The sequence below is a fragment of the Aphelocoma coerulescens genome, chromosome 12 (genome assembly GCF_041296385.1).
Source record: "Aphelocoma coerulescens isolate FSJ_1873_10779 chromosome 12, UR_Acoe_1.0, whole genome shotgun sequence".
Classification (NCBI taxonomy): domain Eukaryota; kingdom Metazoa; phylum Chordata; class Aves; order Passeriformes; family Corvidae; genus Aphelocoma; species Aphelocoma coerulescens.
In genome coordinates, this window is record NC_091026.1 from 7,230,766 (window position 1) to 7,245,891 (window position 15,126).

The 15,126-nt window shown below is 42.1% G+C and overlaps 1 protein-coding gene across 9 annotated transcripts in view; it reads left to right on the forward strand.

Annotated features, from left to right (window-relative positions):
• The first annotated feature begins 214 nt into the window (after positions 1 to 214).
• CACNA1D (calcium voltage-gated channel subunit alpha1 D) overlaps positions 215 to 15,126 on the forward strand; it is a 170,809-nt gene continuing 155,897 nt past the window's right edge. For 6 of the 9 annotated variants that reach the window (XM_069028115.1, XM_069028117.1, XM_069028120.1 and 3 more), the window contains exons 1-4: positions 293 to 502; positions 1,927 to 1,971; positions 4,057 to 4,375; positions 6,850 to 6,955. In XM_069028115.1, the coding sequence (XP_068884216.1) occupies positions 1,935 to 1,971; positions 4,057 to 4,375; positions 6,850 to 6,955 (462 nt within the window). In that variant the 5' untranslated portion in view covers positions 293 to 502; positions 1,927 to 1,934. The other 3 variants (XM_069028123.1, XM_069028122.1, XM_069028118.1) reach the window with 3 other exon arrangements.

Genomic DNA, 15,126 nt, shown 5'->3' on the forward strand with positions numbered 1-15,126 from the left:
CTAACTCCTGCTAAGCACATGAGGTGCCTTCTTCAGTGCCTGCAGTGGTTGTTAGGCAACTAATCTTGATTTAGATACTTTTGAAAATCTACCAATCATTTTTGACACCTAAATATCTGATTGTGGAGAGCAGAAGTCCTAATTAATTTCTGGACATATAAGGCAAGTACCAAAGTACGTTAAGACTATTTAAACTGGAAACACCTGTGCTGTAATGACAGCTGTGAAGAGGGTGTGGTGCCTTCTCAAATCAACCAAACCTGCAACAGCTGAGCCACTCAGGTCAGAAAATCAGAATAGAGCATGCGCTGAACCTGAGGTCAAGAAGTATCCGTGGAAGGCTACTCTTTAAATCAGCCTTGCTGCTAGGTTTTTTTTTTTAATTCTTTAATTAACAAAGGTAAAGCCAAAAAGGATAGACTCTACCTAACAGTGAGCTCCTTACAAAGCTGGAGGCTGGGCATTCTTCACTGGATCCCTGGAGAATATCAGCAGTATTAAGGTTTTATTGCGCTTCTTCTAATTAACGTTTGTAGATGTTATTTATTATTAATTAGATGGGGATAGTTGTGGACAAAGAATGGATGAAAGAGTGGGTAGGGACATAAATAGGGAAGTGGCAGAGGAAAGGTGTAGTAGAAATAGTTTCATGAAAACGTTTTCTTAACAAAATACCACTTTTGGTCAAAGATATGGGTTCAAACCCACTGGGTTTGACTGTGGCTTGTTCAAAGGAAATAATTAAATACTCCTTAAAAATGCGGGAAAATGTTCATTGCGGGAAAACAAACTTTTGAAGAATCAGTTCTGTTTCGAATTAGAATTAATGTCTATAATTCTTATTGGACTTCATTAATCACTTTTTGTAGTGACTGAAACACTGCCTTGCCGTAAGGAAAGGTGGCTGTTCTGAGTTTTCTCCTTTGTGGTAACAGCTCACGGTCCCTCCAGCCACGTGTATCAGTACACGGTATTTCAGGGGTTGCTTCACCACCAAGTGAGACAAAGCCTAAAAGAATGTTTGAGGGTTCTGTAGTGGGAGGTAACGCCAAAATGAATTTTTTTCAAAGTCAATTTATTTATTTGGATAAACTTTGAAGATCCCAGTGTTAGCTTGAAGTCAGAATGACGGCATTTCAACAGGCCAGCGGAGAGCTCGGGGTTGGGATAACTCGGGGGTTTTCCTGGCGGTGAGGGCAGAGAGTGCGGGCAGGGACGGAGTGACCGGAGAGCCTTGAGCTACCGGGAGCGGGGATGCTGTGCCCGGAGCGCGGGGAGGGGGAGATGCTAAAGCCGCTGACCCCGCGGTCGGCCCCTGGGCAGGGGGCTCGGGCGGGACCGGGCGAGGCGGGCGCGGGGCGGCGGCGACGGGGTTAAGGCGGCGGCGGGCGCGGGTCCATTTGCGGTGCCGGAGCTCCGGGCGGTCGGAGCAGCCCCGCGCCCCCGCCCGGCCGCAGCAGCAGCAGGTGGCGGCGGTGGCAGCAGCGAGGGAGTTAAAGCCCGCGGCGGCGGGAGGAGGGGGACTGCGAGCGGGCGGCGGCAGCGGCGGCGGGAGGAGGGGGACCGAGGCGGAGCAGGCGGCGGCAGGAGGAGGGGGACCGGGGAGCAAGGCAGCAGCGGCAGGAGGGGGACCGAGGAGCCGGCGGCGGCAGCAGCAGCAGCCGGGTTGCTAGGGATGGAGAGATCCCGTGTCACCCGGATGTGAGTGTCATGTTGGCCCAAACTCTGAGGGATTTGGCAGCGGCGAAGCAGCAGCGGCAGGAGGAGGAGGAGGAGCAGCAGCAGCCCCTCGCACGTCTCTAGTCACTACCATGGGGGTCGGGTAGCGGGTAGCGCAGGGGCAGCGCGCACCTGGCTCGGGGTGGGGTTGGGGGGCGTCTCTGCCCATTTTTGTTTTTTCATTTTCCTCTCACACGCTGGAGAAAGTGAGAAAAATGCACCAGCAGCAGCAGCCCGAGCAGCACCCTGAAGGTAAGAGCCGGGGCGCCCACCAAGGGCAGCGGCATGCTTGGGGCTGAGAGGAGGGAGGGGGCGGGGGAGGATTTATGAGGGATTTGGGAGTCGGGGATTGGGGGGGATTAGGGAAGGGGTTGAGGATGGATGGGGTCGGTTTGGGATGGGGTCGGAATGAGCGGCTATGTTCGAGGAGGGACCGCGAAGGGCAGGGGATGAGACGAAGGCGGGACAAGGTGATGCCCTCGGCGTGTGACCAACGTGCGAGTGGATTTATGCGCGTCTGTCTCTTGTCCTGGGGCCATTAATACCAGCTGCGGGAGGACACGGCTGGGGCTGCGTTTGCCTCATCCATGTGTAACTGGGGACCAACCTGCCCGGTGCTGCGGCTCCGGGGGGCTGCCCCGCGCCGGGCGGGAGGGCGGCGGGGGCCGAGGGCAGGGCGGCGGGTGCGATGCGCTCGGCCCCTGCCCGGCGGGGCGCACGGGGGCGAGACGCGGGGCTCCGCGGCGCTAATCCGCTCCGCCGACGGGCTCCGGCGCTGCCACAGCCCCCGCTGTTGTTTATAAATGATTCCTCCCTCCTCAATCAGCCGCAAGTTTGTGTTGCCCCCGAGGAACGCAGTCACCGGGGCTTTGTTTCCCTTTCAAGCATCCATTTAAAAAGACGATGGATATATAGATAGATGGGTAGGTGGGTGGTTTATTTGCGCCGAGCCACGTTTCATGGCATCCCGAAGGGCAGGCGGAAGGCGGGGGAGATGGCTGTGCCATTGCTTTTATATCTGAGGGGGGGGGGGAATAGGGGGCGGGAGGGGAAGCAGGGATGCTTTGGGAAAATGTTGGAGGTAGATGTGCCACCTCTGCCCCCGCGGCGGCTCTGCCCCCCGTGTCACCCAGCTGTTGATGCGCCGCCGCTGGCCAGCGCTCGCCGCGCCGGTGCCGCTCCCCGCGGCGGCTCCGTGGGGGCCCCGCCGTGACCCCCCCACTCCCCGCCGCCATCCCGGGGAGCCATCTTAGGGCTCCCGCGCCCCCGGAGCGGGGGCCGGCGCCGGCCTCGTCCGCGGCCACGCGCGTTCGCGGCGCTCCCGCGGTCTGTGCCCCCCGTCTGGAGCCTGCCACTCCGCTGCTTCACGGGGAGCGATTTTTCCTCCCCTGCCTGGGTAGATCCGTTTCACAGTCATCTCTCTTGCCAGCCCGAATTCCCAGCACGTATATTGTGCCGTTCCTCCATTTTTTTCCCCACCCAGGCATCAAGTTTTGAATCGCACTCAGGAGCCTCTCCTTCCTACAGGTGCATGTAGGAGTAGACTGTTGCGCTAGTCAAAGAGCTCGCGAGGAAGGATCCTTGCGAGGAGGTGGTGTTTTGCCTCTTTGCTGTCATCTGCATAAAGAGGACTCGATTATTATTTGGAAGGTGCAGTTTATTTTTTAAATTCTCTTGAAGAAGCAAAACCGAACACCATCCTTTTACAGAACCGAAGCTTATCCTTTCACAATGGGTTCATGATTGTGATTGCTAGTGCGAAAGACAGCAGAGCTTCATGAAAGTGTTTATCACAGACAATATTGGATCTTTGCTTGTGGGAGGCATCCACGCAGTTTTCTTTGAGAATGCAAAGCAGGGCAAGATTTAACTTGCTTACAGGACTTCCCCCTCTACCTTACTGCTTATTCTTAATTGAACAATGCGTAAGAATTTTAAACAACTACTCTTTCGACAAAATAAATTGAGAGAGTAGTAAATGCTAAGGTGCTGCAGCAAGCATGATCTTAAGGGGTAGGTATGTTTTACTGCGTAAACACAAGGACAGGAAGGCTTCCAACCAGTTGGAAAAAGACATTGCAAGTGGAAGAATCAAAATGAGAAGTATTTGTGTCTCAACACTTACATCAATCTTGAAGTTATAAAACTGATTCCTGAGTGTTTTTTTTTGCTACTGTTCAATTGAATGTACCACAGCACAAGTGTGTGCATATATATATTTGGATATGTAATGGAAGCATCACATTGCCCTGAGGTCTTAAAACAATCATTTTGGATTAGGACACATTTTAGCATAAAAATATTATAACCAAGTACTTTTTTTCTTTTGTCCCACAGAGGTGAACTATGCAAGTAGCACCAGGATTCCTCTCCCTGGTGACGGACCAGCTATTCAGTCAAACAGTTCAGCACCATCCAAGCAAACTGTTCTATCTTGGCAAGCTGCAATCGATGCTGCTAGACAAGCAAAGGCTGCCCAAAACATGAGTACCACCACAGCCCAGCCTGTAGGATCTCTGTCCCAAAGAAAACGCCAGCAATATGCCAAGAGCAAAAAACAGGGTAATACGTCCAATAGTCGGCCACCCCGTGCCCTTTTCTGTTTATCCCTCAACAATCCAATACGAAGAGCCTGCATTAGTCTAGTAGAATGGAAGTATCCTTTGTTGCAGTTTGCTTTTTAAATTATTTTCTTGCATTTTGTAATTGTATCAAGGGGACTGTTTTACAGGATCTCTTAGAGCGTCACAACTTACATGTTACTTCACTTGTACGTGTGGGTAACTGTCATTAATGTCAGTGCTAGTCAATTTGGGTTCAGTTGCTGTGAAAGATGGTCTTTTGTGTCATATTGACACAGAATATCATTTACTGAAGTCAGTAGCTCAAAGTCAGAGAAGAGCTCACAGGTGTTCCTTTTTTCTGGGAGAAGTTGGGGGAACATTTTCAAGCTTGCATTATATTCCAGCAAATCTCTGCATTGCATTTTTTGCCTTTCCAAATAAGGAAGAATGGATAGGAATGCATTCAGCCATCCAGTGTTAGGGAGATGACCAAAGATGTCAAACCTGTTTCTTCCACATTGCAATTTGGTGTATTGCCATTAGGGCAAATGAGTCAGATGTAGAAATGTTTTTAAAAAGATTGGTTTTTTTCTGGTACTAAAAGTGGGGAAGATTTTTACTTAAGCCAAGGAAATGTTCTAAGTACACACAAGTGTCTGAAATATATTAATCTTCTAAGTTTGTGAACTTATGTCCAAATGTATTTGGAAGCATGTACATCTAGATGGGAGATCGGAGATGCTGGCTTGTGTTCATGATGACCTGTGTGATGGGAAGGATGGCTTTTTCCTTAGTTCACTGGTTGTGATGTGGAAATACCTCTATTTCTCTGGCAGAACTGATAGCATGTTGGTTTGGTATATTATTTAATTACCAAGAAAAGGTTTGAAACAGAAAATAGTTTTGCTGAGGTATAAGGAGAAAAATGTTAGCCCATTAGCCATGGCAACATCCCTGTAATGGGAAACAGCTGTTCAAGACAGTAGATTACTGAAGTAAAACTCAATTTGTTACTATAAACAGAACAGCCAACCTGGCAATAAGAGCTGTTACTCATTTATAGGGTTGGTGTTTCTCAGTTCTTTGTACAAAATTCAGTTGCACATTAAAGATAGTGAAATGGCTTCTTCTTTCATTTAAACTGGTAGAAGTCCAACTAATTTCAGTAAATTGGCCTCTCCTTGGCTAAGGTCAGGTAAATGAAATTACTGTGGATCTAGAGTGGAATAACTCAGCGAGAATTTGTCCCAGTAGCACCACATCATAAAACAAGGTTGTCAGTCTTGTGATGATATCAATTGCTCACTCCAGCCTGGAAAATGCTGTTGTAACTTTATTTTGTACACAATATAACAGCTGTTGATGTTGATCTGCTTTGTAGGCATAAGGGTGGCCCGCAAGGTGACAAACTTTTAATAGGCCAACAAACAAAATTTACGCATCTTATAGGACATCTGGGCTTTGTAGGATTTCTTTTTTTTTTCTTTTTTTCTACTCTTTTTTTTTCCCCCCCTCTTCCCCAGGGAACTTTTTAAGCTGGCAAAAAAATGCTTTTGAATATATTTAGTGCTCTTACCCCAGTCTTTTATGGGACTCTTATGGAAACATATCCAGACGTTGTGCATCAAATACAGGAAAGGATGCCAAAAATCATAGCTGAGGTCGAAAGTACTTATGCTCCAAATTTCCACAGATAGGTTGATCTCGGTTCTTCCATGTTTCTAGTCATTAAGAATAGTAAAATACCTTGGGAGAAATGAAAATCGATGATGAACTGAAGGATGAGCTTCATATGCATGAATTTTAAGAGAAGTAAGAAATTTTTTTCTGGAAGACAGAAGGTATCTCCAGGTTTCCACTGCCATCATCCAGCTCTAGTATAGAAAGCAGAGCTGCAGTCCATGCTGTTGTCAGTGTGAAAGTCTGTAGCCTCTCTTTGTGTGGCTGCCAAGCCAGCCATGATAATCTGTTTTCTACTCAACTCACCTGAACTTTCATGTGTCCTGGTCAAAGCCAGGATTCAGGAATGCAACTGTCAGAGACATGGAGGGGCTCATAATTTTCCTATGACAATTGTACAGCTTTCTAGCTCTCCTACAAGAGAATAGTTGTGGTATTTTTGAAATCTTTCTCATATCCTACTATGAACTATATTTCAGATGGTTTTCCTCCTTTGGACGAATATATTTTAATGAGAACTTCAGAAGTACATGAGGACAGAACAGCTCCATGATTATTCCTTGCCCATTATGATGACCCACATGTTGATTTAAGAGTGGATAATTATATTCATCTTTGGAATTTAATATAAAGTGCTCTGTGACAGCATGAGTAATAGTTTTCAGTCTTCTCAAAAGGAAGAGGACGTTGAAGGATCATTGTGATGGAAAATAATATGGTATATATAGTGCTATAACTAAAGGTGATGGAGTGTTTGTCAGAGTTATCAGTCAAAAGATTGTCTTAAAGTAAGACTTGTTTTACCATTGTTGATGCTGAAAGGAGAACTAGACTTAAAAGTTTGTAGATACTCATAAGACATGAGTTCCTTAACAAGATTTTCCAGACCATTTGACATATTTATACTACTGTCTATTTTTGCCAATTGTGTGGCCTTAGCTGTTTACATCCCATTCCCAGAAGATGATTCTAATTCAACTAATCATAATTTGGTAAGTACTCTGGAATTTTTATTTTATATTTGTTTGCTATGCTTTTAACATGATTAACTGCTAGTATTTGAGACTGCACTAAATACAGGTAATTTCAGTAAAAGAAATTGATATACAGTGATACTACAAAATGCATATGGAATTGCTTTGTGCATTTTTTTTTTCCCAGTAGTAAGTGTTACTTTGTCATGTGTTCAAGATGAGGGTTTTTATCAGTAAAATTCTTTGGAGAGAAATGTGCATTAATATTATGCTGCGTGTGTCCATATATTTGTGTGGCAAAAAAACTTTAATTTGTGTTTCTTTTGCTTATATTTATTACACATATTTACTAGCTGTTACTGTTTCTGACACTTGTTTCAGACTTGAAGGCTTACTGCCTTTCCAAGTGTATTTGTCTACTCTGTTTGCAGTTTTTAATGGTGTTATTTGGCTGTTTATTTTGCTGGATATTTTAATTTTTAATGAGAGGATGGTGGGAAATTTTGCATTAATACATTTTAAAGTGATAGGGACATCACTATGAATTTTCAAAGCGGTCACTGCTGGTATAAATGATCTTTCAAAAAAGGGATGGTACTGCAGTAAGTGGTGTGTAGAAATGTATTTCTTTGACTGAAAATACTATACTAGGGTTGTGCTTGAAAAGAAAATGGAGCCTAACTTTTTTTTAATTCTCTAAAACTTACAAAGACTATCACTCAAGAGTAATATTGAATTACACTGCAATGATTTTGTTGTTGATATTAAACTTCATCTTGAAATAGTGGAGTTGAGTGGCCTTGTGCACTCAAAATCTGCATGTGACTCTTGGGATGGGAGAGGAAGTTCATGAAATAAAGAATTGGATACCAAGAAGTAGGTAATTTTGGATTGATTTACCTGGAAAATTAGGGTTGATATGAGGTCTTCTATTTTATGAACGTGTTTGCATAATTTGTGATATGTATATGCTTATTTTCCTAAAAGTAATTACTTTGTGCAGATGACCCATTTTTAAATTTTTTAAATTGAGATTAAACAAATATGGACAATAAAAATTGCTGATGAGAGAGTAATTCAGGTCAATGTAAAGAGTGAGTTATGCAGCTGTGTATCCAGCCAACCAACAGACTTCCTTTTTTTTTTCCCTGAGAAATTCAGGGCACAAATCTCCATAGCTGTCAATCCACCCTGAGATTTGCTAATAACTAATTTCAGAAAGCATTACATGAAAAGGGTAAAGTAGTTACTTGTGTCAGAGGCTAATAATTTTGAAAAATGTTTCTAGCATTAGTTTTGTTAGGTTATTGTCTGGTGTTTCTGACCCAGTTTCAATTCTACAGTGTGCTAGTATTTAGAAAGACAATGGTCATTTTCATCCCTGATGATTTTTCTTTTTTTATCTAATGTGGCCAGGTTAGTCTAAGGAATAATAATTTATGTGGTTTTTTTTTCCTTTTAGTAAGAGATTCTTAATCCTTACATATTTCAAGTAGAAGGGTTCTTGAACCTCCCCAACTATATGTATATAAAGTTTACTTGACCATTTAAATAATCTCATATTCTCATTAAATTTTCATCCTGTTTATCCTGAAGTTGAGTCATTCCACTAAGTTTGCTCAAAGAACAGAATTTATACTGACAATGTACTTTCAGCTGCTGGGACAGATTTAAGCACAGTAAGGGAGCAGACAGACACACCCTGTGTATTCAATCTAATAAAAGAAATAGTGCTGGAACGAGCAGCATTGGCTTTTTGCATGACTGAGGTTCTCCATCATGAAATACACCAACCAGTCATCTGGTATTGCAATGACTTTTCTGCTGTTAGTGTGGATTCAAGTGTACTGTGAGGGAGTGTAGGAGAAGAGCTGAGTTAGAAATCTCCAGGCTTGCTGGGGAACCTGCTGGGTCCTGTGTTTCCCACTGCTTGAGGTGTATGTGTCCATAAGTGTTTGAGAAAGGGCTGTGTCTTAGAGTGGGAGAGGGGATTATTCTCTTAATAAGGTTCAGATCTTTTGTCTGGTTTGTGAACAGACCAAATCTGAAGTCATCATTGAACCTTACAGGTTTGACAGGATTTTATAGACATTGATGCCTGACCTGAGCCCTACACTCTGATCTTGCTGGGAGACTACCCCACTCTGGCTTTAATTCAAGTTCAGCTTCATAAATTTTAGTTTGCATATGGATGTAATATCTACCTTGGTTCTCTCAATATTTTTCATTGAATTGAATAGAGGAATTGCTTTCCATCAGCTAGCTGAACTGGCTTTTTTTTTTTTTTTATTTGTAAACAGAAAAATGAAGTATTTATACATGTGGGGGTTTTCTGTGAATACAAAATAGACATAATTTGGAATCAGCCTCAGAACGAGGAAGTGATGATATGAGAGCAAAATCCAGTGAAACACTGGTACGTGGGAACTAGAAATGTAAACTTTTCTATTTTGGATGGGCTCATGAGGAGGTACATGTGAGAATTTGAGCAGTCCACGTGTTCATCCTTTATGACTTTGAAAGTTTGCAGTGGCAACCTCAATGCAAGGACGTGTGTGCAGAGCAGGTATTCACTCCTCTCTGTGGTGGGATGTTAGAAGGCAGAGTCTGTATGATGGAGTTTCCAAGACTTGTAAGAGAAACCTGAGAGAGTTTCTGAGTCTGTCTTGGCCCATGACTGAACCAGTGCAACACTGACCGTGTGCCAACCACCCAGCCTCTGGTTGTGAGGGAGCCCTGTTCTTCCTTCCTCTTTAATGTTTCCATATGTGGTGCCTAGCCAACACAAAGGCAGTTATATGTTGCAGTAGTAATGGCAAAATAAATTTTATAACAAAATAACCAAAAATATAACAAACATTTTAAGAAACAGTGTCTTAAGAGAAATAGCAAACCAAATGCATGCATACTTATTTATTTTTTAAAAATAGGCTGTATCTCGGGTATCGTTATTCTTGGAAATGAGTCTATCTTTAATCCTAAATATCTTAAGATAAAGGTCTGTGAGAGGTTTTCACAACCTTCCTTTTGGAATTGTAGACTATTTATACAAAACTGACAGTGCAAGTGGAGTGTAAGGATGGTTCAACTGTGTGTTTCTGTGTTGGTCACTTGTCTTTGATTTGCAAGTTGTGATTACTGATGTTTTTGTGACAGAGCCAGCAGCATGCTATGTGATATTTATGATACTTTAGGGGGAAGCAAGAAAATGTTTTTTCATTAGATTAGTGACTGAATTACGCAGATGGGAATAATAAGCAGTGATGTCACAGGATAGGAGCCCCTTTCATTAGTAGGTTTTTTTTGTCTTCTGAATGCACAAACTCTGGTTTGTGTTTTGGCTTTTTGCTGGTCTCTGGGATCAAGGGTGCTTTATAGTTACCTTCTTGCTCAGTGGATCCATAGTCATACTTATCCTCTGTCAGGAAAGAGGTGTTAGCAGTGAGTGATACAAAACGAAGCAAAGTGCAGAATCAAATTCAGACTGGACCGTGCTTGACCACTTGCCAAGTGTTACAGTCCTGTGTTCAATGGGGAATTTTATCTAATCCTTTGTCGAGAACACCTTGATGTGTCTTTGAGGTGTGCCAGGAGAGGCAGGAAGAAGGGATCTTCTTTTCTGTATTTTGACTGGAGTAGTTCTCTCATGGCTGTGTGTATTGCACAGACTGCAGTACAGAGTGATGAACTTTAAAAACAGTTACTGAACTTAATCCTGAATTCTACTTCATTAATAATTAGTCCCTAATCATTGAATGTACTGATATAAGTGGGCCCTGTTCTTCTCCAAGTAGATGGGTGAAACTACTATTGAACTGAGAAGTTTTCTGTTAGAGCAGAGCAGAGGCAAGGTACTTTGGGATGAAATCCTGATTAGCTCAGTGCTTCATATTTTAAGGTAGTTTCTTTCATCTGCCTTCAGAAGTTTCAGGTGATCTAAACTTTCCATGCTTGATTGGGCTCTCCTTTTTGGAAGTGTTTCTTGTCTGAGCTTGATAAGAAGCAGTTTCTAGCAGAAAGGGCTTCCTGTATATATCTATCTTCTGTTTCTGTCTTTTACTTTTTCCCCCCCATCTGTGGTATTTATTTCCTTTCATGTCTTTTGTCTTTAACTTGCCACTCATTTCTTTCCTGTTATCTTTTGCCTGTACCCTCTGGCTTCCCTCTGCGTTTTCTCTTCTGTTTGTCCTCTTGTGCAGCCTGCTTTTCTCTATCTCATTCTCCCACCTCAATTTGTCTTCCTGGTGTCATCCTGCTGTCCCATGTTCTGTTCTGTGCTTTCCCTCCCGCTGCCTTCCCCATTGCCCTGAGTTGCACTGGGCTTCTTTCTTTATCATGTGCAGGCAGACCAGCACAATACAAGTCTGGATTTTGGCTGAGATTAAGACATTCTTGGTTATTCTTTTCCTTTCCTTCTTTTTAATAAGTAAATATGAGCAATAAGAAGGCATCCATCCATCCAGAGTTGATGAAAACAACACCCCTGAAGTTTGAGTCTTTGGTTGCAATGCATCTCTTGTGACTAGACCCCACAGTTTGCAGCAGGTAACACTGTTCTACTTGAGACTGACAGCAGAGTCAGGGGGTGGGAGACACAGCTGTATAAATTACAGCAAATTGGCAAATTCCCATGAGTAAAGAGCTTGTGTCTAGTGCACAAAGGGCTCCTAATGTTAATTAAAGTCTCTGTGCCCCTGGTAACAGGATTCTTCAGCCTTGAGTACCACTGTCAGTGGGGAACCCTCTCCGAGTGAGGCTCTGTGCTAGAGGTTGTCTCTCCAGCCTGTGCTTGCAGAGCAGGTCCGGTGCTGATGGCCCTGGATGCCTCCTCTTTATCCCAGGTGGTTGGGACTGGGAGAGCTGTAGTGTGGGACACTGCTACAGAAAGGTAATGTTTGTGTCCTACTTTCAGGCTAAGATTTCCTCTGTAAGTAGCTTTACGTGGCTCTTTGAGTGCCTTCAGCAGGAGGAAAGCCAATGTTGTGCCTTCAATCTAGGGCACAGCAGGAGAGTACTCTGAGGAGAACTGGTTGAACTCTTGACTTAGAGGTGTCAGGCTTCCTGCCCTTATCTCATTAGCAACTCGATGACTCATTCAGTTCTAAGGCCACATGACTAATTAATCCACCCATTGAAAAAAGGTTGTTGGTTTTTACCTTGCACCCAGTTATCCTCTATACTTAGATTATCTGAAAATACAGTTGCAGAATTCTATAAATTTGAACCACATTTAGTAAATAATTCTAAAGATTTTTGTTTAATTGCTAATTGTTCAGTGTTGTATCTTAGAAGGATTTCTGTGTTTATCTACTGTCTTTGTTTACTTTTTCAGCTCAAGGGTCTTTAAAGCCTGGCTCTCTTTCCACTCACTTAGAAAGTCTTCCAATCTAAATAACTTTTTGATACTGTGTTTCTGATATTTTTCTATCTTTGGATTCTTAGCTAATGCTCTCTCTTCATGTCTCTGCTAGCTGGCATAAAAGTCACCCAAGTAAACTTTTCAGGAAAGATGCAAGATAATTTGGACTCTACTGAACATACTTCACTTTGCTTGGGAAAACATGGTGGAGACCTTATAATGACTTGTGTGTACTTAGCCAAGCTACCCATACTAAAGATACCAAACTAATTTGTTGTAAGAGAAAATATCATTAAGTTTAATCTGAAAAAGATTTAAAAATATAGGGTCTAATTGTAACTGATATACCACAGGAGTTTTACATTGTGCATTGGCTCAAGTCAGTGATATGTATTTGCGTGTGTGTGTATGAATAGTCAGGAGGAGCCTTGAGAAAGTCAGTAGTTCAACTCTGAGGAAAAAAAACATCCCCACACAGGCCTAAAATGAGGAGACTTGGCTCAGTTTTTTTGTGTATAGGCAAATGCTCTGAGGGATAGTTTTGGTAATTTTTTTGCTATTTTTCATGTACATTGATACCTTGACATGTATTTTCTCATTCAAAAACTCATGAAATAACTATTTAACTACAAGAACAACATGCCTTATCTTTCTGAAAATTAATAATAAAGCTATTTGATGGTTATTAGGTGAGACAGAATGCATCAGTCCGTAACCTTTGCACATTTGCAAGAATTTCTTGATAGATGACATTTCTGCAAGGAGATTATTAAAAAATATTGTAATGTAGTACTCAGCCTTATCTTCCTGTTTCAGTTTCAATTTTTTGTTTAGTACTATTTTCAGCCCAAAACTTCAGTAATATGCATTAGCTAATTATTATGGATTTCTTTGCTTTTTCAGTGCAGATTTTGAATTTAGAAAACTTTTTTTTCCCTTTGTGTTGTAATGCACACCTCTGCAGAACAGATGAAAATTTGGAGGTGTTTGTGTTTTAGTCCCACTTTATCTGCAGTATCCTGGGCCTGTCTGTGCTGCACTACCCCAGTGATATGAAACAGCTCTTGAATTTTTCTGGTGAATGTGATTGCATGTGTCAAGTCCATCTCTAGCTGTGAATGAAACAGAAATTTTATTTCACACTCTGATTTAGGAAGAGGGTCATTCCCAAAGGAAAGATATGACCAGGATGACTGGCAATTTCCAACTGGTAGAAAGGTCATTTGGGTTTGTAGAAGTCAAGTCTGTTCCTCTTTAGTTTATTCTGTGTGTCCCAGTACAACTTAACCTGTGCTGAAGTATCTGGATCCTAAAATGTCTGTTTGGAGTTCAAGGGTATGTGAAGATCTGCAGTTTGGTGTTACAGATTTCAGTTAATGACATTACAGAACCTTTTTTTTTTTTTTTTAAATGCAAGAGAGCTTCTCTGTTGTCCAGACCAGAAGGCCCTACAAAAAGATGTACTTAATCATTCCCATTTGAAAGGAAATGCTTTTTCCATGTTCAAAGTTGCAAGCTTGTTCCTGTGGGGAATTCCTACTAAGGGCTTGTCTCTCCTTAAAGAGATTTGCTGGTAGTGCACTACTGGCAAACTGCCTGGGGAGAGAGAGCATACACCAGAAAGAGTTCTTTTTCTATTATAGCCTAAAGTCAGTCTCCAAACAAAATAGTGCTGCACTGGTAGAGAAGGCCTTTCTTTTTTTGGGTTTCTTTATGCTGCGAAGAGCAGTGATTCCCCACTTTTCCCTTACTCCCTCCCTGATGAAGAGATGCCTGTGAAATGTTCAAGTATAGACTGGTTGTAATAAAAGTAAATCTGTTCATTTAAAAACACAGAAAAATCATATTAGTTACTATATCAGTTGAGTGGTCAGTGGGGAAAATATTTAGATTTGGCATTCAAGTAGCTGTAATTGAATTACAAATTGAGCATTTAAGATGAGTGGGAGAAGTTTTTACTTTTTATGCAAACTCTTGGAACAGAGTAAAAGTTGACTTTGAAATACTCTGAAAAAACCCATGAAAAATCCTGATGATAAAACTAGTTTACTGACTTTATGCAAAGCATGTGAATTACTCGTTTATTCCAATACTGAGTATGGAAATCTAACAAAATACTAGTTATGGTTTTATCCCTTGACAATAGCTGCCATGCTACAGAAAACCCTGAAAATAATTTCTGAAGGTTTTACTCAAAAAATGAATGCATAGAATTGAGAAGCTTTATGTTGCCATGTATCAATGTCACACCAAACACAGATTGCCATAAGTATTACTTGGATTTTCTCTATAAAACCTGTTTGAAGACTCTAGGTTATGCAGGGTATGGGTGTTTCTTTTAAAAAGATGTTCACATCAGATGTATGTTAGGCTTTGAGAACTGTTTTTGTTTTTAACATGGTTTGTGTGTGAGTGCTGTGTGTTGAAATACCACAAAGTTGGGATTCATGGCTTTTGGAAGTGCTGGTCAAGGCTGGCTTGCTTAATTTGAGCAGAACTGGAGTAGTTCTGTGTGCTTTTAGAAAGCTGGTCCCTGAGTACTTCAAAAGACGCATGTAGCTGTTAAATCAACTGAAATGCAGTTTCTAATCTGGTGAGCTTTAATGACAAACTGTTTTCAGTCATGGTTAATTGAATGTGTGATTTGGTTTACCATTCATTTTGCAAGAACTCAGATTTGTTTACCCTTCTGTCATGCACCAAAACCTTTCTTTTGCAGGGCCATCTGGAAGAATAGGGCCATGAAGAAAGGTTAAATGAATACATAGAGATAGTGGAAGAATATTAATTAGGATGGAAGTGATGTCCTTTTTTTGGTCATTGTGCAATC